At 35.4% G+C, this 27,787-nt stretch overlaps 1 protein-coding gene across 1 annotated transcript in view; it reads right to left on the reverse strand.

Annotated features, from left to right (window-relative positions):
* Nucleotides 1-27,787, reverse strand: part of ADGRV1 (adhesion G protein-coupled receptor V1) — a 472,618-nt gene that overhangs the window by 377,911 nt on the left and 66,920 nt on the right. The window contains exons 28-40 of the mRNA XM_057739390.1: nt 26,401-27,010; nt 22,043-22,258; nt 20,406-20,621; nt 19,452-19,696; nt 18,067-18,248; nt 16,457-17,268; nt 13,988-14,197; nt 7,303-7,433; nt 6,150-6,249; nt 5,324-5,503; nt 4,545-4,708; nt 1,182-1,275; nt 701-733 (exon numbers count right to left, since the gene is read on the reverse strand). Of these exons, the coding sequence (XP_057595373.1) occupies nt 701-733; nt 1,182-1,275; nt 4,545-4,708; nt 5,324-5,503; nt 6,150-6,249; nt 7,303-7,433; nt 13,988-14,197; nt 16,457-17,268; nt 18,067-18,248; nt 19,452-19,696; nt 20,406-20,621; nt 22,043-22,258; nt 26,401-27,010 (3,193 nt within the window). The remainder of the gene's footprint in view (nt 1-700; nt 734-1,181; nt 1,276-4,544; nt 4,709-5,323; nt 5,504-6,149; nt 6,250-7,302; nt 7,434-13,987; nt 14,198-16,456; nt 17,269-18,066; nt 18,249-19,451; nt 19,697-20,405; nt 20,622-22,042; nt 22,259-26,400; nt 27,011-27,787) is intronic.

A 27,787-nucleotide genomic window follows, 5' to 3' on the forward strand; every position in this document is an offset into this window, starting at 1 on the left:
GTGCCCATCAAGCTAGAGGCTAAAGAGTAGCCTCACCATTTCCTAGGTGTGTAGCTTTGACATGGTACTTAACTTCTCTTACCCTCAGCTCCCTCATCTGTAAAATGGGCACATACAAGGATTAATGGTACTAATATACAAAACACTTGAAACAGGAGCATCAGAAAGCACTTACCAAAAGTTAAACTATTCAGATTACCTCCAATGTGAGTATAAGGAAATATGATGTTCTCTGTTTTCTCAGTGTAAACAATAATTACCTTGTAATAACTGCTTGATGTAAACAGCCTCGTCATTGGAATCACATATTTCTTTTGCATAAAAATGTAAGCTTTCCAAATAATAATCATATGTTAAAAATTGATTATTCCCTTTTGCTATTTTCAAAGTTGTCATATTGAGCCTCAGAAGTAAGTGAGGAACTCCCATTCCTCAGGTCACTGCTCTGGGCCATGCTTTTCCCCCTATAACCCAGACTAATTTCCCCTCTGCCCAGAGCACCTTCTAACCAAGGGATGGGAAGCAGACTACCTCAGTGCTACTCACCACCCCCTCCCCCACCAGGCGGTCACACCTAAAAGTTTCGGACAAAATTTCCAATATCAAATGTCTAAATCATAAACACGAGTTTGTGTTTTAATACAGGTATATATCTTTTTAAAGTACTCTACATAAATTTGTACTGAGGTTCAAGTTTTACCTTTCAGTCTGTAATGAATTAACTGAGTCTTTTCTAAAGCATGAAAAGAAAGAAATAAAAAGTCAAAAAAGCAGAGAACACAACAAACAACCAACCAAAGCTCTGCTTAATCTAAGAGAAAATAAAAACATCAACTAGCCTGGAGATCTAATGAAAATAGCAAATTAAATTTTAAAAGGAAAGTACCTTCACAAGAACTAATTCTATTTTGAAGATTACAAATTTGGTTATAAAATAGTTGTAATGTTTAAAAAGTTTCACACAATAATTCTTAAAAACGTCTTTACACTGTCCAAAGTACAAAACTACAATATACAATGGCCTTTATATTAAAATAAATCTAAAAGCCCACCATATTTTCACATATAGCTGAGATTAACAAGCTTCACCATGATCACGTATGATTAAAAAATGAAAAAACTTTACTTCATTTGCAGTGAGTAAATAAAAACAAACAAACAAACAAGAAAGCCCATCATACCTAGTCTAGGAGGAAATGAGGTTAGAGGAGCCATGATAAGTTCCACATAAGTTAAATTCACGAGGAAATATTCTTCTAGTTCTGGTATATCATCCTGCAAAAATTACACTCGTTAAATTCCCTATAATTATGCTCTCAAAGTAATCACTTCTCACAAGCTATTTTTTAAAATTATCTTTCAAATATATATACGCTTAAATAGTATACAGAAAATATAAAGTTGCAAACATAGAATAGAAAAGATTTAAATAAAAAAAATAAACATCTTGGCAATTATTTTTTTGGATTTGACACCAAAAGCAAAAGCAGTAAAAGCAAAAATAAACAAGTGAGACTACATCAAACTAAAAAGTTTCTGCACAGCAAAAGAAAATATCAACAAAAGAAAAGGCAACTTATGGAATGGGAGAAAATGTTTGCAAAACATATATATCCAAAATATATTTAAAAAGTCATACAACTCAACAGCAAAACAACAAATAATCTGATTTAAAATGCAGAGAAACGGAAAAGAAGTTTTTCCAAGGAGGATATACAAATGGCTGACCTGTACATGAAAAAGTGCTCAACATCACTAATCATCATAGAAATGCAATCAAAGCCACAGAGACATCACCTCACACCTGTTAGAACGGCTATTATCACAAAGACAAGAGATAAGTGTTGGAGAGAATGTGGAGAAAGGGGAACCCGTTACACTGTTGGTGGAAATGTAAACTGGTGCAGTCACTGTGCAAAACAATATGAAGGTTCCTCAGAAACTTAAAAACAGGACTACCAGCAATCCCACATCTGGGTATTTATCCAAAGGAAATGAAAACAGAATAGTGAAGAGGTATCTGCATTCCCATGCTCACTGCAGCATTACCCACAAGAGCCAAGTTACAGAAACAACCTAAGTGTCTGTCAACAGATGAATGGATAAGATGTGGTATGTATAAAAAAATGGAATATTTTTCAGCCACAAGAAAGAAGGAAATCCTTCCATTTTTGACAACAAGGATGGAACTTGAGGGCATTATGCTAAGTGAAATAAGCCAGACAGAAGAAGACATACTGCATGGTATAAGTTACATGTGAAATCTAAAAAAATAGTCACACTCATAAAAACAGAGTAGGAAACTGGTTGCCAGGGGCTGAGGGTGGCTGGCAGGGGGCAGGGGGCGGGGCGGGTGGATGGGGAGGGATTGGTAAAAGAGTACAAACTCAGCTATAAGATGAATAAGGTCTGAGCACCTAATGTAAAACACGGTGACTATAGTTGACAACACTATTATATAAATGAAATTTGCCGGGGAGTAGAACTTCAATGTTCTCACACACAAAAAAGTAAGTAAATGATGTGTTAATTAACTAGATGTGGGGAATCCTTTCACAATGTAAACATATATCAAATCAACACAATATACATTTTAAATATCTTACAATTTTATACATTTTTTCAATTCTACATAAGCTTACCACGCAGTACTGATTAATTATACTTCAGTAAAGCTGAAATTTTTCAAAAAACATAAAATGATTAAACTTATACCTGGTTGTATAAGTTATTAGGTTGAATCACATGAAACCACTAATATGATATATATCATTTTTTACCTGGACTAATATAATCTGCAAACCAATTATATAAATATACAAACTTAGTATATTTTAAATATAATAAGAGCAAAAGATTTAAATTACCTTAATATCTAATAATCAGAATGAGGAATAGAATAATACCCTGGGAAAAATACAGGCCTTGCAGTCAAGGAGACCTAGTACCAAATTACTATAATTTCAAGTAAGTTACTTAAATTTTAAGCCCTCATTTCTGCCATCTTTGTAATGAGGGAAATAACAGCTACTTTGGGGATTGTAATAATGATTAAAAATAAACATGCGTGGAGTACTTGGTTTAGAGAGAGTCCCTACAAAGTGACAGATATTTGTAATGGTTAATTTTAATACAATATTACTATTAATCACTAAAAGGCAGGTGCTCAAAACATGAGGACTAACCCACATTAGGAGTAACCAGACAGCCAACGAAATTTACTTAGAAACCCAGTGTACACATATGAATATATAATATCAGTACATATATCACTCTCTTCATTTTATTTAACGGAGAAGTGTTGCCATGTGAAAAAGAAAGAAAATGAAGGTCACAGTCTCTATCTTCTGTAATACACAGACCAATGTGAGTTACAGAATCAGTGACGTAAAAGGGACTGTCCCCCACCTACTCCCACTGTTCCCCAACCCCATGCAACAACTCTCCCCCACCTGGCTTATTTCTGCACATACAGGCTTGCAGTCTCTTAATTATGTGCTACTTTGGGAACAGAAAGGGCTGCAAAGAACTAGGAAGATAAAAGGAAATTCTGAAACCCTGTGTTCATAAAATTAGACTAGAACTCTGAAAGGTGGCTATATATTTCCTGCTTTAAAAACTAATGTATCTGAGAAATAATCCATTTATTTTTATTCAGTTACATTAATAGATTATGTATTTGAAAGAAGACTCACCTTAAAGTTTTATCAAATCTTGTGTTGTATGTCACATACTGAAATAATATTACCTTTCATCTTACGGCTTTAGAGTTCTCATACTATTTTATTAGATCACAGTGTCATGGTAATCAACAAAATAAGAATTACTGACTTTGGATGGTAGATGGTTTACAGTACTTATAATTTTGTAAAAGTAAAAAGTCTCTGAGAAAATAAAAACTTTAAAAAATAGAATCCCCAAAATACATATTAATGGAAAATTATTTTTCTAAGGCAATATTCACTCTCTCTCTTTCTCCCTCCCCCCCCCACACACAATCTCCCACATCTCCATAGGTACTATTTTCATAAACTTCTTGGAAATGAATTTAGGTAGTTGAAACACTAAGTTCCAAAACAGCACAATATTTCACAATATGAAAAATGATGTAAAATGCTATTTCAGTCACCAATGACTACTTTAAGTTTGACCATAATTATATTCTATACCATCAGCCTCTAGTGAGCTTCTCACTATCTCTAATTTAACCAGTCCTAACAACTAAGACACTGACCTACATGACTTCGCTGGTCCAATGAATCCTTTAGAGTAATCAAAATGGTCCTTTGGAATCTCTTAGGCCAATGACATCTTAAAGGGAACCGCCCTAAGGAAGTTTTCTTTATCACAAATTATTTCTGTAATAAAGTACACAACAACAGACCAACCCATCTGGACAAGAACAAAATCCCGTGTGGTTTAAAAAAAAAAAAAGTCACAAGAAGAAATAAGCTGATTTAAAGGCACCAGAACATTTAATCAATTTCTACTTTTTATCTGGTTATTCAGGTTTAATACAGTAATAACAAAATAAGCATTTTTACCTCAAGTATAGTAATGTTGATGGCTGCTGCTGTTTCCCCTTCTTCTAAAATCAGAAAGTCAATTACTGGGACAAAGTCAACATCTGGTTCAGCTAGGTTTCCCTCTGTTTGGTTCTTTAGACTCAAAATTCCAGGAACTGTGGTATATGTGACATTGATGGCTCCTAATTGAATTGGATGGGGAAAGATTTTATAATTATTTAAAATTTTAAAATATCTCATTATGAACTTAATGACTTTCCTAAAAGCACCTCAGTAGCTGTATTATTGGCCCTGATTTTTCACCCCTTCCAATGTCCTTGGCCTTGACCATGCAATGGCTCTTGTTGTTGCACTGCCTCTAGACTTTGAGTTTGACTGTGACTTATTTTGGCTGCTAGTACAAGGTAAAAGTGATGGTGTGCTAGTTCTGAGCCTAGACCCAATGGGGTCTGGCATGTTTTTGCATGCCTTCTTGTGCCTCTATTGGTGCCAGGAGAAGAATGAGAGACATACGGAATACAGCCATTCCGGCTAAGCCCAGACTCAGTTAGTGGATGCACAGCTGGCCTGCTATCATATGCTGCTCAGATTTTATGATTGTTTGTTGCATAGCATTTTGTGACACTAGATAGTTCCTTTAATCTTTCAAAAATAAAGAAGTTATAAAGTCCTGTCCTGAATTAATAAATATTTTTTTTTCCTGTCCATGATTTATTCTAGTAATGGTTTTCATCCACCCTAGTAGAATATTAAAAAAGCACCTGCCTGGAAACGCCATTCATTCTAGAGTAACAAACCTAGAGATCCAAACTCTCTGTTGATGAAAAGCTGAATTGTTATGTTAGCCTCTTGTAGCAAAACAAATCTTGATGAAAGGGCAAAATTTAACACTCCATGTGGTTCATCACTGGCTTCTACGGTCAGAACAGCTGCATATCCTTGAGGGTCGAGCAGAGCGGTTCCTGCTGGTGGAACTCCTAAGAAAGTCAGGGACCACAAGAAATATAATAGTGATTTGGCATTAACTTCTAAATACTTATAAAATAACCCCACTCTCTGAAACATATTCAAGCAACCAGAAAGTGATTACTGTTACTTCTCTAACAGAAACCTTCAGATTGACGAACAGAAGCTACCTTTTAAGTATGTTCTACTTAGATAGCAAATCATGATTTTCTTCTTTTTTTTTTTTTTTGTCCAACCTATTATTGTCATTATACTGGTCATCTGAATTACAGAAATTGATCAGAAACTGAGGCAAATACCTAGATAACTTGCCCAAATTAGTAAATCTAATTTATCCATATAACTGATTCGGAATTCAAATTGGTCTGCTTTAAGTATAAAATTAATTTCAGAAAAATTCTACCTTTGGAAATGTATTTTATTCTATAGGAAATGTGTAGCAAAAATTTTGGAGGGTTTAACTGAACCCATAAAGATAAGTATTTTCATTCTGAGCTGATGTTCTTTGGATCTAAATTGCTATGAGGCAGACGATATTTGAAGTAACATTTTTAAAAACAGTATGCATCTAATTGTTAAATATATAGACAGAAACTATTATTTTTTTCTGAAAAGAATAATATACTAGAAAAATAATTTAATTAAATTCTGCATTACCTTGTGTCCTGACATCATACAGAATGACCTGGTATACTTCTTTCTCCTCAGGAATATTGTCATCCAACAAATGCACAGATAGTGTTTTATTCAATGATCCCTGTGTCAAACAGAAAGAAATTCATCCCTCTACTGTCACTGAGCACAAAATATCTCCTGCTTTTATTGGCCTTATAAACTGTGCTTCCAAATATATTTCCACTTAAAAAAGGTGTTCTATGGCTTAAAAAATAAATAAAAAACCACTGACTCATAGGAAAACAGGCTTAAAGTAGATAGGGAACAATTGTAGAAGATTTTGAGTGCTGAGCTAATGAATATAGATCTTAGCTACGATGTAGATAAGAGCAATGTAGCACTATTGAAAATTCCAAAGCGATAAGTTAGAGAGATTTTCTATGGCAGTGGTCGATGGGAAAAACTGGAGGATGGAAAAGAAGAACAGTGTTGGAAGGAAACCAGTTATCAGAAGTAAAATGTAATAATCAAGGCAGAAGGTTATAGGAGTCCGGCTTAATACTGAGGCAGTGGAAATGAAGAAAAAAAATTAAACATGTTATCAAACAACAATTCATATCAAGTGAGTGTGGAGAAGAGAAGATAAAGACTAACGATAATGTAGGGCTAACTTTCTATCCAAGAACTGCTTTTATAGTTCCCACCAATCATCTTTCAAACTAGCAGGAAGAGCCTTTAAATGCAACCTCAAAAATATCGTGTGAACAGGAGATGAAAAGGCATTTGTTTCTAGGGCTATATTTCCTGTTTCGTAGCAGTGAAACATGTTCCAAGTGCATTTAAAGTTGCAAGACAGTGAGGAGTAAGAGAAGAGGGACAAGCAGTATGTATCATCTTCAGGATGACACAACTGACACCAACAGTGGGAGGACAGGAAAGCAGCAAGAGGGCTTCCCTTAAATACAGAGTCAATGTTTTCTGTTTCCTTACAAGGGATCTACAGAGTACATATGGAAAAACAACCCCCTCCTAAAGTTTTAGAAATTCTTTGAGTAATGTTCTTCCTTTAGATGTCTAAGGAAGTAGCTCCCTCATCAATTAAACCTTGTATTACATAATCAAAGTTATCCCATTTTCCTCAAAAAACAAAGTTCCCTCCAGACACTGAAGTAAAGCTTTTCTTGGTGGTTATTACCTCAGGAAAGAAGAGTTGTCCAGTAAAGTTAGCAAAATTGAGTTCTAGGTTTTGCCCAATAACTTTCCAGTTAACAGTAACATTTCCTTGACCAGGGGGTGTTCTTATCACGTGGAACTGTAAAATTTCTCCTGCAGGTGAAATGTACAGATGGATGAATGTTTACTGTAAAATGAACTTAACATCTGAAGTCACCAATACCCAAATCCCAAACATGCAACTACTATATAGTACCTTTCCCAAGAACATTACAAAGTTGTTGTTTGCAACTTTCTAGAAGCTTTACACATGCTTATGTTTACTGATACATTATTGCTTATCCCACTTCTAAATACTTCCATTTAGTAGAACTTCAGGAAGTTTAATTTGTAAAAGTTACAAAAGCACATGCTAAAATGTAAAACACAAACCTTTATACACTCCAAAACATGCACCAGAACATAAAATGTTCTGTAAATTAAAGAAAATAAGTCCTCATGGTCAAAACTAGTAATAACACAAGTAAACTCTTCCTTCACTTCCCAAAAGGTCACAAATTCCTTACAGTGGTATGCAATGTGATTTTACACAATGCATGCATAAAAATGCTTGCAAATACCTGAAAATCACATTTCTTTAAATTGTAACTTACATATACCATCAATGATTTTGTTTTATAAAAAGAAATACAAAGGAAAGGTGTCAAATCTGTATATCAACCTCTGTAACTTCACCAAAGTTACAGTTATCCTTCCTGGATAAATAAGGCATTTTAGATACTTTCCATTCCTGGCTTTTATCCCCATGTAATACTTTGTAATTGAAGAAAAGTATAATCATTTCTTCTAAATGGTTGTAAGTAAAAAGGAAGCTGCTAGGGAGTATTGGTGACGGCAATGTGGCTTGCTGAAAATATGCTGAATTCAAAAGTTTCATGATGATGAATGCAAGAACAGTGAACTATATTACTAGAAAAGAATAATTATTATAAAAAGATAAACGAACTGATGTTTAAGAAGCTTTAAAAGAACACATCCTTATTCAAATTTTATAGCACAGACATATAGTTGAAATTCATGCATATTCACTAAAAATAACACTTTTACTTAGTTATCTAAATAAGTATATACTTCTGACAATTTTAAATGAGGAAACTAGCAATAAAACAATAAGATATAAATATCCTTTCCAAATATTTTTTAACTACCAGTTTTTTTCTGAAAATAATAAAATTAAATAATTATTTCTAATAGAAAGTTTTCTTAAATTAAAATATCATAAATTAGGGATTATCTTAATTTCAATTACTAAAAAACCAAAGAAAATTTTCATACTAAATGTAAGCACACATAACTTTAATAAAATAAATTATCTGGGGAGAGCCGAAAATATGAGAAAGCAAAAAACATCAGAAAGACTTCTAAATAAAATTTACTAAAACAGCCCAATGTTTAACATACACATTCTTAAATGTTTCAATAGCAAAAAAAATTTTTTAATCACTATCACATTAGTAGACTCTGACTTGGATTTTTTTTTTTAAACACCAAGGAAATCAGACTGTCCAAAGGTTAGCATATAACTGAAAGAATGGGTACAGTCAACCATAACTGCCATACCATTTAAGCTTTTTATTCTTGTGTAGCTCATAGGAATAAAACACAGGTACTGCAGTGAAACCCTGGAGTCTCTCTATTGTATACCATGCAGAATTTCTCAAGGGTTTATAACTGAATGGCAGAAAGAGAGCCTTGGAGTTACTAAGCTGTTTCAGCTACAGTGTTATCTGGTGGCACAAATAAAAAGGTATATAGAGTCATGGTTTTCAATTTTTTTTAATCAAAAAAGCTAATAATATTTCAAAAAGAAAATTACAGAAGTTTGAGCAAGTGCTAAAAATGCAATGAGAATATAAGTGGCAAAAAAAATATAAGTCTATGAAAATATTGAAGGGGAACCTGTAAACACCATAGAAAATAATGAAATGAAATGAAATAACATAACATAAAATAAAATAGAATAAAAGGTTGTAAGATGGTACATAGAGATTTGGGACTAAATACAGCATTAAAGGTGAAACTAAAAATGAAATGCAAAGGACAGAAAAAAGTAAAATCCTCCTAGAAACTTATTACATGTAAAAATACTCAGTCTAATACCACTTAATATCACCTTTGAAAATTTAACGTTACCATGCAAGTAACCTGCAAGAAAATATTACAAGAAACACAATTTGAAGCACAACATACACACATAAAAGGTAAACCAAGTATTCCTTAAACACATAATTGTGCAAGTCTATTGAAAATCATGTCAACAGCATAAACAGTGTGAAGATTTTCCTAATAGTCAAAATAGAGGTATTAACTCTGCCTCTTTAAGGCAGACTGCCAAGAATCAAGTCCACTTAAAATGCCTCCCAGAAAAAATTACCAGAAAGCTACCTTCTACCTAGAGGAGGACCCAAAGAACATAGGAAAAGGAGAAAATTAGAAACAAGCGCTCAGTCTTCTAAATATACGGGAAGGACAGAAGGTAGGTCCTAGAGAGGGAAGGTAAAATTTTCAGATAACAAACATCTTATCCCACTGCTTTCTAGTTTTTGCCCAGGATGAAGCTCTAGGGAGGGCCCTTCCCTAGCAACGAGTCTGACTAATTCCTGGAAGACCACCTTGATATGAAATCTAGAGTCCACCAAAAGTCGGTGATACATTTTAACTCTAAGCAGAAGATCTATCATATGTGTTCTAGGCCTAGCCTAATATAAATAAGAAATATGAATATAAAGTTCATTTTAATAACCCACAGTATTTCATCTACTTGTTCCCAAAACAAATCAGGATTCTTTCAACAAAGATAAACGTCAACTACAACATGTATAAAAATAATGGAAAACTAAAATACAGGGAATATATTTTAATAGATTGATGTATACATGGTATACAGGTACCATTCACATTGTGCTCTACAATTAATAGAAAATGATTTAAAACAATTACAGGGATACAAATAATATGAAACACAAACTGTCAATATGAACAGTTAAGAGAAAAAGTTGAGTGTTTCTAATATAACAGTTCGATATGTATTTTTTAAAGAATCACATCTCTTGTTCAAATCTTTGCCTAAAAAAGACATGCTGTCCCTGAGAGAAGAAGAAATTTTAAATCCATTGAACATGACATAATGATTATGACACTGCAGAGCTGTGTGAAGTAAAACACCTAACAGATTTATAAAGAGCACATTCAAACAGAGTTTGCAACCACAGTAAAACTCTATTGTCCCATATGTCTAAATTCTGTCCATTACATTTGAAAGAAAGTAATATTTACCACTGGACATCTGTCCAATTGCTTTAGGACAAAAATGCAGAAATAGGATTCTACAGAATTCAATACACTGCTAAACACTAAGGCAATTCCTCCCCATGAACTGAAAACATATCCTAGAGCCAGAAGTTCAGCATAGCGCACATTTTAAATCTAATCACATAAATGAAACTCCAACACTCGGTCAAAAACAACGTTAACACTGTCAAAAGCCCACATGGCATGATTTTTTACCCCATTTGTTTAGCAGTTATCTTTGAAGAATCACCGTGAAGTTTTCATTTTTGTAAACTTCTGCTTAATACACTTTTCTCTATGCAATTTAGCAGTAATATAAAGAATACACACACAGAATGCTGAATTCTTGAGGTTCAACATAATGTTTTCAAAAAAAGAAAATTTAGACTCTAGGAAAAGGTGTAGGAGGAAAAGAAAAATAAATTAAAAAAAAAACACAAATTCCTCCCAATTTTTACTTAGAAAATGTAAAAAGTCTAGGGAGTACTAATTAATGAAAGCAATTCATCACTCTATTTCCTGTACCGAACTCATGCTCATAGACTGGTATGATAAAACAGATTTTTAACCGATAACATATTTGGACCATGTGTTTTAATGATTAATCATTTTCCCTCTTTGCATCCCCTGAAGATATTTAGTTGTTGGAAACTAAAGAGACCACAACCTGACTTTCAGGTTAAGTTCGTTCCGGTGAAAGAGAACACAGGTGCCAGAGCCTGCAGTTTCTCCAAGATGACTTGGTGCTCAGCACGACAGCCTGGGTTTCTTCAGAGCCTCCAACCCACCACTACCGTCACCACCCAGACTCCCATAGGATGCTTTATGACACTAGCTCCTTTACAGTTAAAATGCCCTTAAAGTGATCCTGGACAGCCAAATATCTCTGTATTCTTTAAAAAAAAACAAAAAACAAAACCCATCATATTGCTGAAAGTCACATACCTAGTCCAGTTCTAAGTCCTCCCTTAAATCTAATCCTTTCTGATTCTTAAACTTATTTATACTCTCTATGCCACTAATAAGTTTATTCTCTCCTTCTACATTACCTTCTTCTCTATATTTCTTCAACAAAACAAAAACAAGTCCAAAACACTCCACGCGTTAATCTGTTTTCTCCAATTTTTCTCCTTTCCTTGTTCTCACAGCCAACAAGCAGAGTCTCCCCTAAAGCAGTGCTTCTCACCCCTAACGCAGTGAAGGACAAGGGGATTTTGTTTTTGTTTTTTGTTGTTTTCCTTGATCTGTCATAGACTGACACTTTTGTAAAACAACAAAATAAATGACTAGATAAGTTAAATGGCAAAAAGAACACACATACAAAATATAAGCCCACAGATATCACTTTTGGATATCACAGTAAAATGAGATCAGTATAAAAGTCTCCAGAAAAGATTATTTCAATTTTTGAATTTATCTTCTCACAAACCAGAAGCAAACACTCTGTGTGCAGAGATCAGCTTGAGGACCGTACTTTGAGGAGCACTGCCCCCAAGGCCTCTGCAGCCTATCTTTCGATATCCTTGTTATTTGTTTTCCATCCCAAGTTCTTTAAAATTCCTCTGCAGTTACTACTGTTCCCTCTAGCCCATTTGGGAATCTAATCTCACTTGTTTCCCCTGTTAGTATGAAACACGCTGGTTACTTTCTTCTGATAACTAATGAAAACACACTCCTAATCTGGCCTCTTCCCACCTCTCTGGCAGAGCCCTCTCTCCCCTTTCCCAGCACCTCACCCTGGTGTTCCACATACCTCCACCCTTGACAACCTGCTTTTCTTCCTCTATCCACTAAGATCTTAATAATTTTCCAGATTTCAACTACTATCTCTAAAAATCGAATTCCCACCTCTAGTTTAAGACAGAGTCAAATTTCCTCCTCTCCCGTGGACACTGTTACTCAAATTTATTATTCTTCCAACTCAAAGCTTGAAACATTTACCCAACGTTCCTGCATTGTCGGGTTCTGCAACAAACGTAAGTTCAAGCACAATAAGTTTCCTCTCGCAGGGTGCCCTATGACATAAGCTTTGGATTCAGACAGCACCAGGTTTAAGTTCCACCATGAGTAACTATATGCTGGGTAGTCCCTCGAACATTCAGTTTCCTTGTGTGAAAATCGGGTGCATGTCATCATACCCGCTTCATAGCCCTGTTGTTAAAATTAAGTGAAATAATGGATGTGAAACGTCTGGCATGCAGAAAAAACTCAGTAAGTGTTATTGTTGTTATTAAGATTAACTTCTCTTCCAGTGACTTTTTACTTGTATCATACTACAAATAATTTTTCGAGAGTTGATCTGTCTTTAGATTGGACTTACAGCAATTTGCTAGTCACTTTTACTTACTATTACTATGACAACATAAGATTCTAAACCATTAATAAAAGGAAAGAGTGCTGGAAAATGGCTCAGATATTTGCATTAAGTTAAGTGAACTTGCAAGTTGGGAGTACAGAAAGGTAAAAGGTGATACACACTAAAATGGATTCAGTTTCCAGCACAGTCACTAACTAGCTACATGATTCTGTCCAGTCATGTAATCTCTCTGTGTCTCAGTTTTCTCATCCATAAAATCAAAGTTCAAATGCATGATCTATATCCTCTTCATTTCTTAACTCTTTTAGGTACAATTATTTTTTTTATTTTAAACACAAATTATAGTGAAACACAGACTATAAATACCAGTTTTATCTCAGACTTATTCAAATACAAAACCACTGCTATAATACTTTAAACAAAAAGTAGCCTATGAACGTAAACCCTACAAATGATGTAAAATATTAAGATTCAAGGAAATTACTGTTTTTTATGGGAAAATAGGATGTTTTATCATTTTTTCTAGTTTGGCGCATTGTTCATAAAATATACAAACACAGAAACATAAAATCCAGGCTAAAATATTCACTGCAAATAGAAGCTACCCTTTGTTTTGAACAGAGAGCCAATACCATTTGACATCAACAGCTACTACTGGGCACATATACACTACATACCCAGAACCATGCTAAGCACTTTACATTTATCCACTTAATCCTCACAAGGAAACCTATGAAGGAAGTAGTATTTCCCGTCATTTAACAGATGAGAAAGCTGAGCATCCTAGGTTTGACCAATTTCCTTAAAACCACACTAGTGGGGAGTGCAAGGTAGAACACAATACCATTCTGCAAGGCTCCTAAATCGAGTTAAACAGTTCATTCTACAGCCCTCTCCCAAATAAGCTCCATGTACATTAACATACCAAGCTATACAAAATAATGAAAGAATTTTCTAAATGGGAAACTTCAAAAGACTAGACAAAAAGTGACATCCATGGAAAAGAGAATGAATGTGCTCAACCAAAAAACAAACCCACCTTCATGACCTATGACAGATCTGGAAGGAGTCTGAAAGCTAACAACGCCCGCCACATTGTCATTGGCCAAAATGTTCACTGTGACGGTATCGGAGCTGGGCAAAATTCTACTTCCACCTTCCGTGTACACCAAACTTACTACGATGCTTTCATCATCCTCTGGTTCAGAATCATCCAAAATGGTTAAAATGGCTATCTTTTTGGTTTCACCTGTAAAGAATTAATGGAATAAATCCCAAGTAAGAAAATTGTCTACAGAGAATTCACAAAGGTCCAAATGACTTCTTTCAAAAAAAGTTAAGCAAAAATACATGAGTGAATTAAAACAGTTTAATATCATGAGCAATATTAGTGCCACTATAAGCAAATATTGTACGTTAGTCTGTATACCCGTTCACATACAAAACGCTGTAAAATTTCACTGTAAAATTTCCATACGGAAAGATTGTGGGAAAGGACATTTTGAATTATGGAAAGTTAAAGGGTAGAATTATTTCAAGGAATCATGGTTTTACTTCCTGGCCTTTAGCCTAGAACCATGACCTAGCTAGCGGAAGAGGTTCTAAAGCATCTACTGTTTAAAAACAGCTCCCTCTAGAAGTGGGCTCTCATTCTCATTCTGGTATTACTGTGAATGATTTTTCAGCTAACCAAGCTAAAACTTCCCTGAAAGACCAGGAACACTTAAGGAATAGTGACCAAATGGGAAACAGAAAAGGATGGTAAATTCTGAGCAAAAGAACCCACCTAAATGGGATAAGTCTTCAGAGAGCCAGATGAGATGACAACGTGAAATGCTAGTTTCCAGGATGTGGGCACGAAAGGGAGGAGGCAGAAGAGGAATTCAAAGGGACAGCAACAAGGGTCAAGCAATCAACTTTGCAATTTGGTCTAGGACCCCACTAGTAGATATGGCACTACTGAACACCCCCAAACTCAACACTGCTTCTGCCGTTCATCCGACAGTGATCTGCATCTAATTCTTTGCCACTTTCTGGAAAGAGGCTGAAAGGGTGAGAAACGGCAGGAAAAAGGAGAAAGCGGATGCGAATGCATGTTCTCTCTCTCATGACCCTGGTGTATTTTATCAACTCAATGTCAAGATGGTCTCAAGAGAGTATATGTTATCTGAGAAGCTAGGTCAACTATAGAATATAGTTCATTTTGTGTGATTCTACAGTTATAATTCAAGGTAATACTAATTTGTTTAACACTACTACAGTATATAATTTCTTTATAGTTACCAAAGCCACTAAAAAATCTAACTTTAAAATTTTTCATCTCCACTCCCTCCTCAAATTTTCATTATTTCCTTTGAAATAGGGAGAAATGTTACCAATTACTAACCTGTGCACACACAACGCCCCCACATCAAGCGTATCATTATCCCACTGTTCCCAAAATCATTTACTAGGAAATAACCATTATAGAAAAGTTTTATACCATTTTAAAAATCTACTCTAAAATGTAATGTGTATTAACGTTTTAAAAAGTGTAATCTATATGCATCATGACCCCTAATTACCATTTCTAAAAAATGTATATGAATTAAAATTAAATGATGAAAGATGCAATGAATTGTTCTAAGATATGGAATTGTGAATAACATTTACATCCTCTATTTTGTTGTATAACCTGAAGTTTTTATGAGTATACACTTCTTTCCAATCAGAAAAACATTATGTTAAAAAACCATATGGAATTTGTAATTGCCCAAATCAGGATTTGAATAATGATCTCAGTAAAGATACCTTTCTTCTAACCAAATAAAACTATTTTAAACATATGAACTTCTGAAATTTTCAAATATTAGATAATTCAACCAACCCTGGAAAAGAATCATTGAATCTGACCCTAATTCTAATTATTGCCCAAGTTCTCTGTAATTTCACTGTTCATCAAAATTTTAAATAGTGATTCCATCCAAGTCCAAGAACAGTATTATAAGTTGATCTATCACTAGGCTTAATTTAATATGAATGAAGTCACCAAAGTTTATACTATGCATACAAATTATTTTCTTTGGCAGTTTTCCCTGATTTGTGTAGTGCATATGAAAAAGCTCCCCAGTTAGTACTCATTTTCCTAGCTATCAATACTTCTTATCCACATGTTTGGTTGTAGATACACAGCTCATTCTTGTAACTTCCCTTACAAAATTAAAAGTTGCTTTAGAGATGCCTCTACATTTCCTTAAAGGCTCTGCTATAACACATAAAAGGGATAAAATTCTCACATTTCCTGAAAATCTTTTTAATAAGCTAAAAAGATACACCTGTAGGGCCCTATCAGCCTATGTATGCCATGTCAATCATTAACAAGCCAACTACTATTTTTTCCAAAACCATCATTCACTTTTACATACTAGCAAGAATGTATACAGTAAGAATTCATATGAACACTGTCATAAAAACTAATTACAATGACTTTACCAGGGGGAACTGAAATCCATTTAGAACCATCACTCACCTTCAGCAAAAGTCAGAATGTCGCCAGCACCTATAAAATCTAAACCTTCAGTAGCTGTTCCACCAACAACACGCCATTCAACTGTCACCTGACCTAAGCTGCCCCCTGTCCTGTGGATCATCATCTCCACCGTGGTTTGGGGCTGCTCCTGCACTTCGACATAGGAGCCGTCTTCTGAGGTATTGGGACTAATGCTGTAGATCACAAACACGCCAAAGGCATCACCATTTAATGCTATGACAACTGTAGAAGTATTTGGCTGTCCTATGCTCGGTTGGTTTTTAAAACTGGCTGTGATGTTCATAAGATGAACTTCAAGGAGAGAAATTAGGAAACGCTCATCCATCTCTGGGAAATCGTCTGGAAGAATAGAAACTGTGAGATTTGCAAATTCATCGCCTTCCAGCATGATGGCCCACTGCCTTGTCACGGGCTCATAGTCACTACCAGCCACAGCCTGACCGCTAAACAGAGACGCTACCCTACTCGTGTTTTTCTTGTAGGTCCAGAAGTCTGAGCTGTTAACAGTTGGGCTGATCCACGACGTCATCCAAAAACACTGGGGGCCCTCAGAAGCGCTGAGAAAGGAAAATGCTGAGCATGCGTGTTCTCTGAGGCACAAAGTAGCACAGGTATCCTGGGGTTCCCTCATTGCAGAGACATTCACCCAAGTTCTCCAAAGTGGGTCAGGCACCCCTTGAATTGGCGATTCATAGTAGGACAGTAAATCTTGACCCTCCTCAACTGCAAGAGCCACTACATCAATATCGGAAGTACTGTAGAACAACAACAGCCGACCAAAGTGCCCTCCGCTAAAACGTGGAGTGACAATTAAAAGACAGGTTAAGCACTCAAAGCAATCTGTGGATTACACATAGAGTAGAAGACGCTGAGTGTGGTTTTCTCTCTTTTTTTTAAAGTGGGTAAAGTACTGGCACAAATATAGTCATGTTTCTTAACTACATTTGTCTTTCACATTGTGTTTTCTCATGTAAGGACACCGGGCTCATTTTTGATCAAATAATCCTTACTTTTAACCAAGCTATGAAAATATCTTGCAAGATATGCAAATCATATTCATTTCAGAATTTTCAAAGAATCAGAAAATGAATCTTCAGTACTAGTTTTCACTGAAACAAAGTAACAATGATACCAACGTGAGTAGATTTTAAGGAAATGTAATTACTTGCCACAAGGTCGCAAGACCACATATTTTCTATCTCTGAAGGAGCTCAGTGAACTGTATGCTGCCTCACGAAAGAAATGCAGAAAAAAACAGAACCTGAAAGTCAACCACTTCATATGGCATCTGACTGTTCTTTAATTTAGAAGCCAGTTGTATTTAATTTCTAATTCAAACAAATCACTGATTAAAGCAATACATTTCTGGGGTTAGAAAGCCCAATGATGTACAGTCCATTTCACTAATTAAAGGTATGACAAATATAACAAGCTCTTTATATTAATAGGCATAATTAAATTAACAAATTATAACATAAAATAACTTACATTATTTAAAAACTACCAAATTATTTGATTGTGCAGGAGATCCTTTCCCACCACCCCACAAGTCCCATCACCCCCCAGATACAAGCAGCTATCTTATATACCTTCTCCTGACAGTTATGTTAGCACAGGAACTTCTCTCCAGGGGCTCTTGTACACGATAAACCGACTGAACAAAGGCTACTGTACCATAAGGATTATCATTGGCAGGAATAATAACATTTGCCACTCGATCTAACCCAACAGTACCTCCACCAGAGGCATCAGTTAGTTGCACTTGGATAACCTAAAAATACAGTGAAAACTTCCTTAACAGAATCCTGGTTTCTGAAATTAGAATAAAAATGATGCAGGTAAAAAAATCAAAAATATCCATACAAGTACAAGAACAAAATGGAGCGTAACATAAATGGACTCAAAGAAACTCCTTCATTACATTTACAAACCCAACATGTAACAGAACAATTCATCACCAACTTTTAATAATAGAGCATGATTGCACGTAAGAAATACAGGCTATTTAAGTTCCTTGATATTCTGTTATACAATCTTGTGAATCAATTTTAAGATGCTTGTTTATGTTTACCACTTCAATAATATACTTTTATGTCCTATACCTTTTTTTAAGAAGACTATTGCATGTGTTTTATGAATAGTTCATTTATTATGTTTTATTTCTCACATTCTCATAAATGGAAATTCTCTGATAAAATTTAAAACAAGAAACATACCATAATGGCACCTAAATTTAGAGAATAGGAAAGGGAAATGTTTTATACGTATTAACTAATATCTAATATTTAAGAAGTGAGTAATGACACAATTAGCACTCAAATGAAATTTTATGGACTTTCCTTCTACAAAAAATTTGACACTATTAAAGAATAAATGCTATTAAATGTAATTTTATGAGCTCTAGGTTTTAATAATACTTGAATTTCATAAAATAAAATTATCTTCAGCCAATATATGTTGGTGATGAATCAACTTCCCCACTGAGACTCTATCTTTATTTACCACCTTGCTTCTTCATCATGAAAAATAAATATCAGACAGATAAATCTAGCATGGTATTTGTCACACAGTAAATCCTAAAGAATAAATAAATGAGTGGAAAATCAAAATCTACGTTTAATTAAGATTGATTGGCTCACACTCGAGCCAAAAGGGAGTCTGAATACAAACAAATTAAGTTTATATGAAACAATATAGCAAAATGTATGACAGATTATATGTTTAATCATTTAATCAAAATGCAGAAAAATATAATTGCACAGAAAAAATCTTATACTAGTAAACGAGTATGTGTACGAGACCTATTTCTAGGATATTCTTGTTTTTGTTATCTGTAAGGATCACATTTTGAACATTCTCGCAGAAATAATGTATTGGACACCTCTATAAATGTCACAATAACAGCCATCTGTTCTAGTCACTATAAGACAAGATACGGTTTACAGTGTCATTCTAGACTAGCCATTCCTCTCACCTCTTCAATCTCCGGGACGTCGTCAGCCAGGACCTCTAACAACAAGGTTTGAATGGTTTCCCCAGGGGCAAAGGTCACATTACCTGAGACAACTCGCAGGTCGCCAGTAGCAAGCTGTCCATTAATGGTGGCAACCCACTGAACAGTAACAGTGCCGAGTGTCCCAGAATTTCGAATTATTGGCAGGTTTACCTTCACTGAGTTAAACTCAGGTTCCTCTACAATAAGTTTAGTGATCTGAAAACCTAAAGGGCAAAGCAGAGATAATTTCAAATACAAAGTGAAAATATGTCCATGCAGAGCTAACCGTCACCCTATACTCCATTCTTTTTTTCCCCTGAGCAATCTAAGAAGCTAAACCCCCACAAAATCAAGAGAAACATGCTGTGATACAGACTGATCAGGTCTGCCAAATTTTCCAAATTATTTTTCATTATGATAGAAGCAGAAACCATAAACTCAGATGCCCACAGAGGTCAGGCATATACCAGTCTTGAGTGAAGTGGGTCTCGTGCGTTCTGGGGCTAAATGCATGGTACCAGCCTGGAAGTTGCTATTTTGCTCCTATGACTGATGCTGTGCAGGAAAGTGGGCTTGATAGCGCCAGATTTTTCTACTATAAAGAAAGCCCCCAAATTCAGATTTTTGTACAGGTTTCTGTGAATTAAATTAGTTTTTTAAAGAATTTTTAAGACTGACAAAACACATCTAGGAGCCAGATCTGACTGAAAGCCTAAAAGTGTATGATTCCCAGATTTATGCTAAGAGGTTGATTTCTAACCACTGCTGGGTTCACTCATCACTGCTAGTGAGTGTACACAGGTATCCTATGTATCAGCAATAGCAGGTTAAAAGGAGACAAGAACAAATGAATTCCAAGTCTTTAAAAATAAAGAAATGTATGAATCTGCACAGACAAGTAAAAGAGAGACACGACTAGTCCAGTCTCATTACCAAATAATCCGTAGGGGTCATCAGAGGCCTCAATAATAATGACTGCCTCTGTTAATGCCCCTAGTTTGGCTCCTCCTGTGGTTTCATTCAGCAGTTGCACAAGAAAAGATTCTTCCAGCTCAGGATAGATGTCATTAATGATATATATTGGCACAGCTTTACTGGTCTCCCCTTCTAGCAAGACCACATCTGATGAAGCTATACTATAATCTTCACCTACAAAGACAAAAAGAAAAATGCTAAGACTTATTCCAGAATATGATAACAAACATCCCATATACTAGGGAAAAACACAATGACATATCACATTTCATGGACATACTTTGAAAGGCTTTTTTGAGGATAGTGACTGCATTTACTCTAAATGAGATTTTAACTCTCTTGCAAGAAAAAAATAGGTTTGATACAAAGACATCCTGGTTGTTCCAGTTTATTCATTTTTAGAAAGACGTGTACATAATGTGTTCCATTTGCCATATACACATACAGATGATACAGATATAGACACAGACATAGAGATATGGACACGGAGATGCACATGGACAGAGAGTCATTCATTACCACAAGGTAGCCCCTTATCTACAAAAGTAAAAAAATGTGTATGATATTTTTCAAACAAAGAACAGAACTAGAATTCTGATCTCACTGGGGAGATAAATTACACTGCTGCATGAAGATGGACATGTCAGCATCATTAATCTTATAGCTGGAAACTATGAACTTTTCTACAAAGTTGGATTAAAAGCTGCTTCTGCATAGCTATACTCAGGGTGGCTTTGTCTCTGGTCAAACAACAAACGAGGAAAAGAGGGAGGCTTCCTATGGAGCCTGGGTGCTAATTTCCTGGAACACTGATCAGTCCTCACCATCGGTCAGTGTGTAAAGCCCCCTACAGATAGGCATTCCTCTGGCCTACCCCCTACCCTCCAACACACACATGTCATTTAGGGACTAGGTGAGCCTGGTTTATTGTCTTTTCAAGAAAGTATCACATCCAGATGATTTATTTCACAAAAATCAATCATGTTATCCCATCCATTCACACTCATGTCCTTTGAGTGCACACTAGAAAGGTTCTAATTGAACGGCTCTTAGGCAAAGCTCCCTACGAGGCTATAACTAAACTACCAAAGAAGGCTGTCTCCTAATGATTGCGTTTGGCAATGAAATCCTTTTGCTTATACATAAAGTAGTTAATGCTACTCATTGCCTCTAACATGGCCTTCATAAATAAATGTACAAGCAAGACAAATGAGAGACAAGACTGCTGCCAAGCACCGCAGTCACGTGGCTGCACCTTTTATCCTCAGTATTATTCACACATGAATCCCTTCCCCAATACCTTAAGAGTACACCCAGAGAAAGCCCAACAATGCTTTCCTTAGTTTACTTTTCATTGGTTTGTGCATATTTGGGTCATCACAGTTTTTAAATTCATATACAATTTGCCAAAGGTTTTCATGAATTCTATAAAATCAGTGTCATAAATATATAATAAAAACTCTGGATTTGTGTCTTTAAAAGACGTAAGGGTGTTATTGGTTGATTTTTCTAACTACATCTTTGAGTGGCTTTGTTAATCAAGGATACAATTTCCTTCTAAAACACTTCACTTTTCCTTATATGTCTTTTCTCACCGGCTATTGCAGTTATTGGCACAGCTTTAAACTTCACAGAAACATCTGCAAATGCTCCTCCTGTTCTAGTCACGTTGATAATGGGTCCGATATGATTTTCTGCCACTCGAACAACCGCGGCTGAGAGCTGCAGAGTTCCAAATGCGTCATCGTTGGCAATGATAATTAACTGTGCAACAGTTTCTACTCTAGGCCCAAGGCGTGGAGAGTTTGGAACTGAAAGACAGAAGAAAAGCTAATATATCAAAATTCCAAGAACTGGCCAAAAATCATCAAGAAGCCTCAGTCAATATATAGAAAGGATAAACAACAAGATCCTACTGTATAGCACAGGGAACTATATTCAATATCCTGTGATAAAACATAATGGAAAAGAATATGGAAAAGAATCTATACATATATATGTATAACTGAGTCACTTTGCTATACAGCAGTAATGAATACAATATTGTAAATCAACTATACTTCAATAAAAAAATTTTTTTTAAAAGAATCCTCAGCAAGATCCATCAGCCACATGGGATTGTCATTTTGTGTTTTCTCTCTACTCTTTATATCAAAAGAATATTTATCGATTACTATGTACCAGCACTAATCTAGATGTTGGGGATACAAAAATAAACTAAACAGAAAGTCCCTACTCTCCTGTAATTTCTAGAGAGATTTTTATTATAGCAAAGGAATAGTTACCCTACAAGGAGTATTTTAATAAGTACTGGAATCCTCTCAAAAGTAAATGATTAGAGTATAATTAATCATCATTTTACATAATAACAGATAATGATGAAACCTACAGAATTATGTTCTTCTAATTAGTTACCAGCATGCCATAAGTTTTTTTAAAGGCACTACAGTTACAAAATTGAATAGGAAGATAATTTAATTTCTTGCCTTCAAAGAGGAGCTTAAAATCATCACACTAATTCTATTACTGTCGCTCTCCCTGCTTCACTATCCTTCCTCACAAACCTATTCCCCCTGCCCCATCTCAGTTAACAGTCACGCAACTACCTCGTCCAGAAAGCAGAATCAGCTCTGATGCTACCCCAATGCTGCTGTAACAGAGTGTGCTCACTTACGCTTTTAAGGCTATACTTTTAAGGTTATACTTTTACACCTACTTTTAAAACTCTCTTCTTATTTACCACTGATTTTAGAGACAGCAAAACTTATCTTGAAGGCATTTAGGATCCTCCACAAACTCTCCCCAACTTACTTTCTAGATTCAATTCCAACTAGCACTCTTGTCAAAACAGTACTAAAAAAATGAACTTTTAACACAAATGAAGCATCAACAAACTCTTATTACAAGTAAACAATTTTGAGTTCATATTTAGAACATCTCCAACAATGGTGGTATTTGAAAGTATGCAATAATGAATAAAATTTAATGTTTTCAGACAATTTAATCTAAAAACAAGTAACGGCACCATTTAATTTCAATGATACAGGCCCAGATGACACTAAATTATATAGTTAAAATCACAAACTATAAATCAGCATAATTAAATTCAACTACATTGGAAAAGATGGCAGTAACACAGAGTTGTAGCAGCAGATGACATTTTGTGAGTGTGCACTACTTAACAGGCATTGTTCTAAGCACTTTTCTTGTATCCAGTAATTTAATCCCCATACCATCTCTATGTGGTGGGTAACACTGTCCACATTTCACAGATGAGAAATTAGAGGCACAAAGATGTTGAGGAAGTCAGCTAAGGCATTAGACTAGAATCTGCCGGACACAATTAAGAGGCATCATGTAAGGATTTGTCTAAGCTCTTGCTCCCTATATGCAATTCCTCATCAAACCAGGTATAAAACCCTCATCGATCCACAACTGTTCATCCTGCCATACTCCTGTTCATCACCCGTCTTCTCACACTGTTCTCCTGAAAGCTGATGATTACACTCAGAGGAGAGTACAGAGACCTTATCAGGTCCTACATGGATTCTGCCTATTAAAAATGAGACAACATCACGCAGATTTGCACTTAATTGTTCTTTTTTTCATTTTTAATAACTTTATTGTTTATTTTCTAATGTACTTAGTTGTTCTTTCACTATCCCATAGCACACTGATATTCTGCATATACCACTTTATTAATAATAACTGCTCACATTTATTGAATGCTTACCATGTGCAAGACTATTCATTTTCACATAGGCTATCATATTTAAGCCCTGTAATAATTCTGCATTATAGATAAGGAAACTGGGGCTTTAAAAGTTTATGGGCAACAGTTTATTACTATACACTTGAACCTAAGTTACCTGACACCAGCACCCTTAGCTCCTAGCCACTGCTATCTGTGATCCTCCCTCCCGGTTTTATTTCTAGCTCACTCCATAAACTGTAAGCACCTCCAAAACGAGGCTATGTTTTCTAATTCTTACTTAATAAGACTAATTGTTGGGTTTTATTTCAATGTATTTGCTATTATAACTGATGCTAAATCTTGCTAAGAAAAAAGGGATGGGTTATTGTGTGAGAATTTCAGCCTTGACTGTGACCTGAAAAGTCTGATGCTAGCAGTTGTCCTAAAAGGTAAATTTCCTGCTATAACCCTGGACTACAATTACACTATGGGCAAGAATGGTGCTCACTATACAATATATCAGTAAGGTGAAGAAGTTTACTTGTAAGAAACTTTAATCTACATGGCAGAACACAGTCAACATGCAGATCTTAAATCTTACTCTCTGGACTATTCAAAATTCCAATTTGCTTAGGGAGGTTTTATTATATTGTTAAACACATATTATTTATTTAATATAAGCTACATTTATAAATTTGTATAAATATTATCCTAAAACTGATATTAAATTGATATTAAATTAATATCACCAACATTTCTTCCTTTTTTTATTGTCTTACTCCAGGAAATCTAGGTTCTCCACTTTATTTAAAAACTCCTTTCTAGGGCTTCCCTGGTGGTGCATTGGTTAAGAATCCAGCTGCCATAAAGAGTGAAGTGAGTCAGAAAGAGAAAAACAAATATCGTATATTAACACATATATGCGGAATATAGAAAAATGGTACAGATCAACTGGTTTTCAAGGCAGAAATAGAGACACAGATGTAGAGAACAAACATATGGACACCATAGGGGGAAGGGGGGAGGGGTTGGGGTAGGACAAGTTGGGAGAATGGGATTGCCATATATACATTACTAATAAGAAAAAAACCCATTAAACTGTACACTTTAAATATATGCAGTTTATTGTATGTCAACTGTATCTCAATAAAAGTTCTTAAAAAAAAAAAAAAAGAATCCACCTGCCAATGTAGAGGACACGGGTTCGAGCCCTGGTCCGCGAAGATTCCACATGCTGCAGAGCAACTAAGCATGTGCACCACAACTACTGAGCCTGTGCTCTAGAGCCCACGAGCCACAACTACTGAGCCCATGCGCTGCAACTACTGAAGCCCATCCGCTTAGAGCCCGTGCTCTGCAACAAGAGAAGCCACTGCAATGAGAAGCCCATGCGCCACAATGAAAAGTAGTCCCCATTTGCCACAACTAGAGAAAGCCCATGCGCAGCAACAAAGACCCAAAGCAGCCAAAATAAATAAAATTAAACAAAAAATTAAAATTTAAAAAAAAAAACTCCTTTCTAAAGTTCCATGTCTTCACAGAGACATGTTACTAATGAACAAGCTCAGGCCCTGCTCTCTACTAGTAGCCTGCCACTCTCTACAAAGCTACTGAGCCACAACCCCAGGGTAGAGGCTGCTATATTCCAACAGAAGCTGCTGCACCAGATCCTCTGCCCAACAAGGGTCACTCTGCTTTCCTCACTCTTATCTCCAACCAGTGCCTTCTTCTCAGCTCTCATGGTGGCCCACAAAATTTCCAGGATTCCTTACTACTACGCAGCCCTGTCCCCATTCCCTCAAACAGGTACCAGATCCACATGCTCCTCACCAATACAAAGAGGCTCTGTTGGTTAAGGAATCTTCCAGAGTGGATCAAGGTGAAGAAGACTCAGGATCTTGCTACCAGGACTGCGCTTGGAATCCCCAGATTGATTTAAGAATGTTTTGGAAGCTACAATATATAGTACAATAGTACTAGAGATCAGTTACACTGGATTACAAAGACACTTCTAAAAATTTAATATGGGAATCTAACAGAGTTTTAAGACACAATTTCACGTTTTCAAAATGTCCCACTTCCGTTTACCTTATAGATAAACTTTTGTAAGAGGATGCTTTCAAAGCTAGAGCTTACTATTTATATAGCGATTGGACAAAATTTTCTACTATACTACATTCTTAATTAGTATAAGAATCCTTAATTGTTTCAGGGATTCTTACCTCTGATAATAACAACACCATACTAATAGTTACTTACTTGGGCGATTCTGTACTTTCTCTATTAAAGTAGAGTTGAGTAGTTCAATAAACAAAGACTCCGACCTTTCTGGTTCATCATCATCCAAAATGGAAATAGTTATTGTTGCCTCACTCTGATTGGCTTTAAAAAGAGCAAATCCAGAAGCTGGTATATAGTCTTTTCCTTGAGTTGCTCTGGCTAAATTAGGTGGAAAATAAGGCAGTTTTTCCGTATCATCCAGTGTTGAATATGTGACTTTGACTTTTCCCAGGAGGCCTTTTAACCTTATTATTGACAACGTGATGTTCTGGGTTGCTTCCTCCACTTTAATAGGTCTGTTTTTCTCAGAAAAGATAAAGACCCCATAAGGATCATCATTAGCCAAAATGATTAATGTGGCGTTAGTATGAACTCCCAAAGAGCCACTGGAGACACTGAGGAGAGACACAGAGAACGCCTTATCCAGTTCTGGTTCTTCATCAGGCAGTATTTCCACTGTGATGTTGGTGCTCTTCTGTCCAATCTCAAATGTGACGTTGCCAGAGGTGAAGGCCAGATCGCCATCAGGATCAGAGTCTATGCTCCAAAGCAAAGTCACTTGAGATAGAGCCCCATGACTTCTCATAATCTTTAAAATATTTAATATTAAAATATATTAAAAGAGGAATTAAAACCATTGACTTAGAGGTTTATAAATACAGAAAGATAAAAGGATATTAATTTTTTATTTTATTTTATATAAGCTGGTCCCAAGAATATAAGAGTCTTGAAGGCAATGTACTACCCATCTTTGAAGACCCTCAGGGAGTCCCACTTAAAAGCGATTGTTGCATGAAATGACGGATCGATGGAACATTTTTAGCTTCTTACTAAACCATGGCTGTATCATTTCTGCAACTATAACATATATTAGTCATAAAGCAAATGTAATTAACAGTGTATTACACATTTAAGCACATTCATGAAAATGTTTACATTTCCTGCAAAGAGGATATATACTTTATTGTGAGGAACAAATGACTGATGATTCTTCTGAAAAGTTAGCCATAAAATTCATTTTAAAACAAATTAATTATATATTCAATATAATATGAAAAACAAAAATTCACCAAAAAACATACTTGACCCAAGGTTATACAAAATAATTTAAGAAGCAAGAAATGCTTTGTCGATAGTATGTTAAAAAGAATGAAAAGCCTAAAAAAATCACTTCAAGTCCCAACTAAAAGTAACTCTTATTTATATTTAAAATATGAATGCTGACTCAAAATAAAATTAGAGGCAGGAATTTTATAAAACTTGATGCTTTCCCTTAATCCTTCTTTTTTCTTTCTTGAGTACTTCATTATCCTTTCTAAAGTTGTTTAACTACACAACAGTTTACTGAAGACCTGCCATGAGAATA

The sequence above is a fragment of the Hippopotamus amphibius genome, chromosome 1 (assembly GCF_030028045.1).
Source record: "Hippopotamus amphibius kiboko isolate mHipAmp2 chromosome 1, mHipAmp2.hap2, whole genome shotgun sequence".
Lineage (NCBI taxonomy): Eukaryota > Metazoa > Chordata > Mammalia > Artiodactyla > Hippopotamidae > Hippopotamus > Hippopotamus amphibius.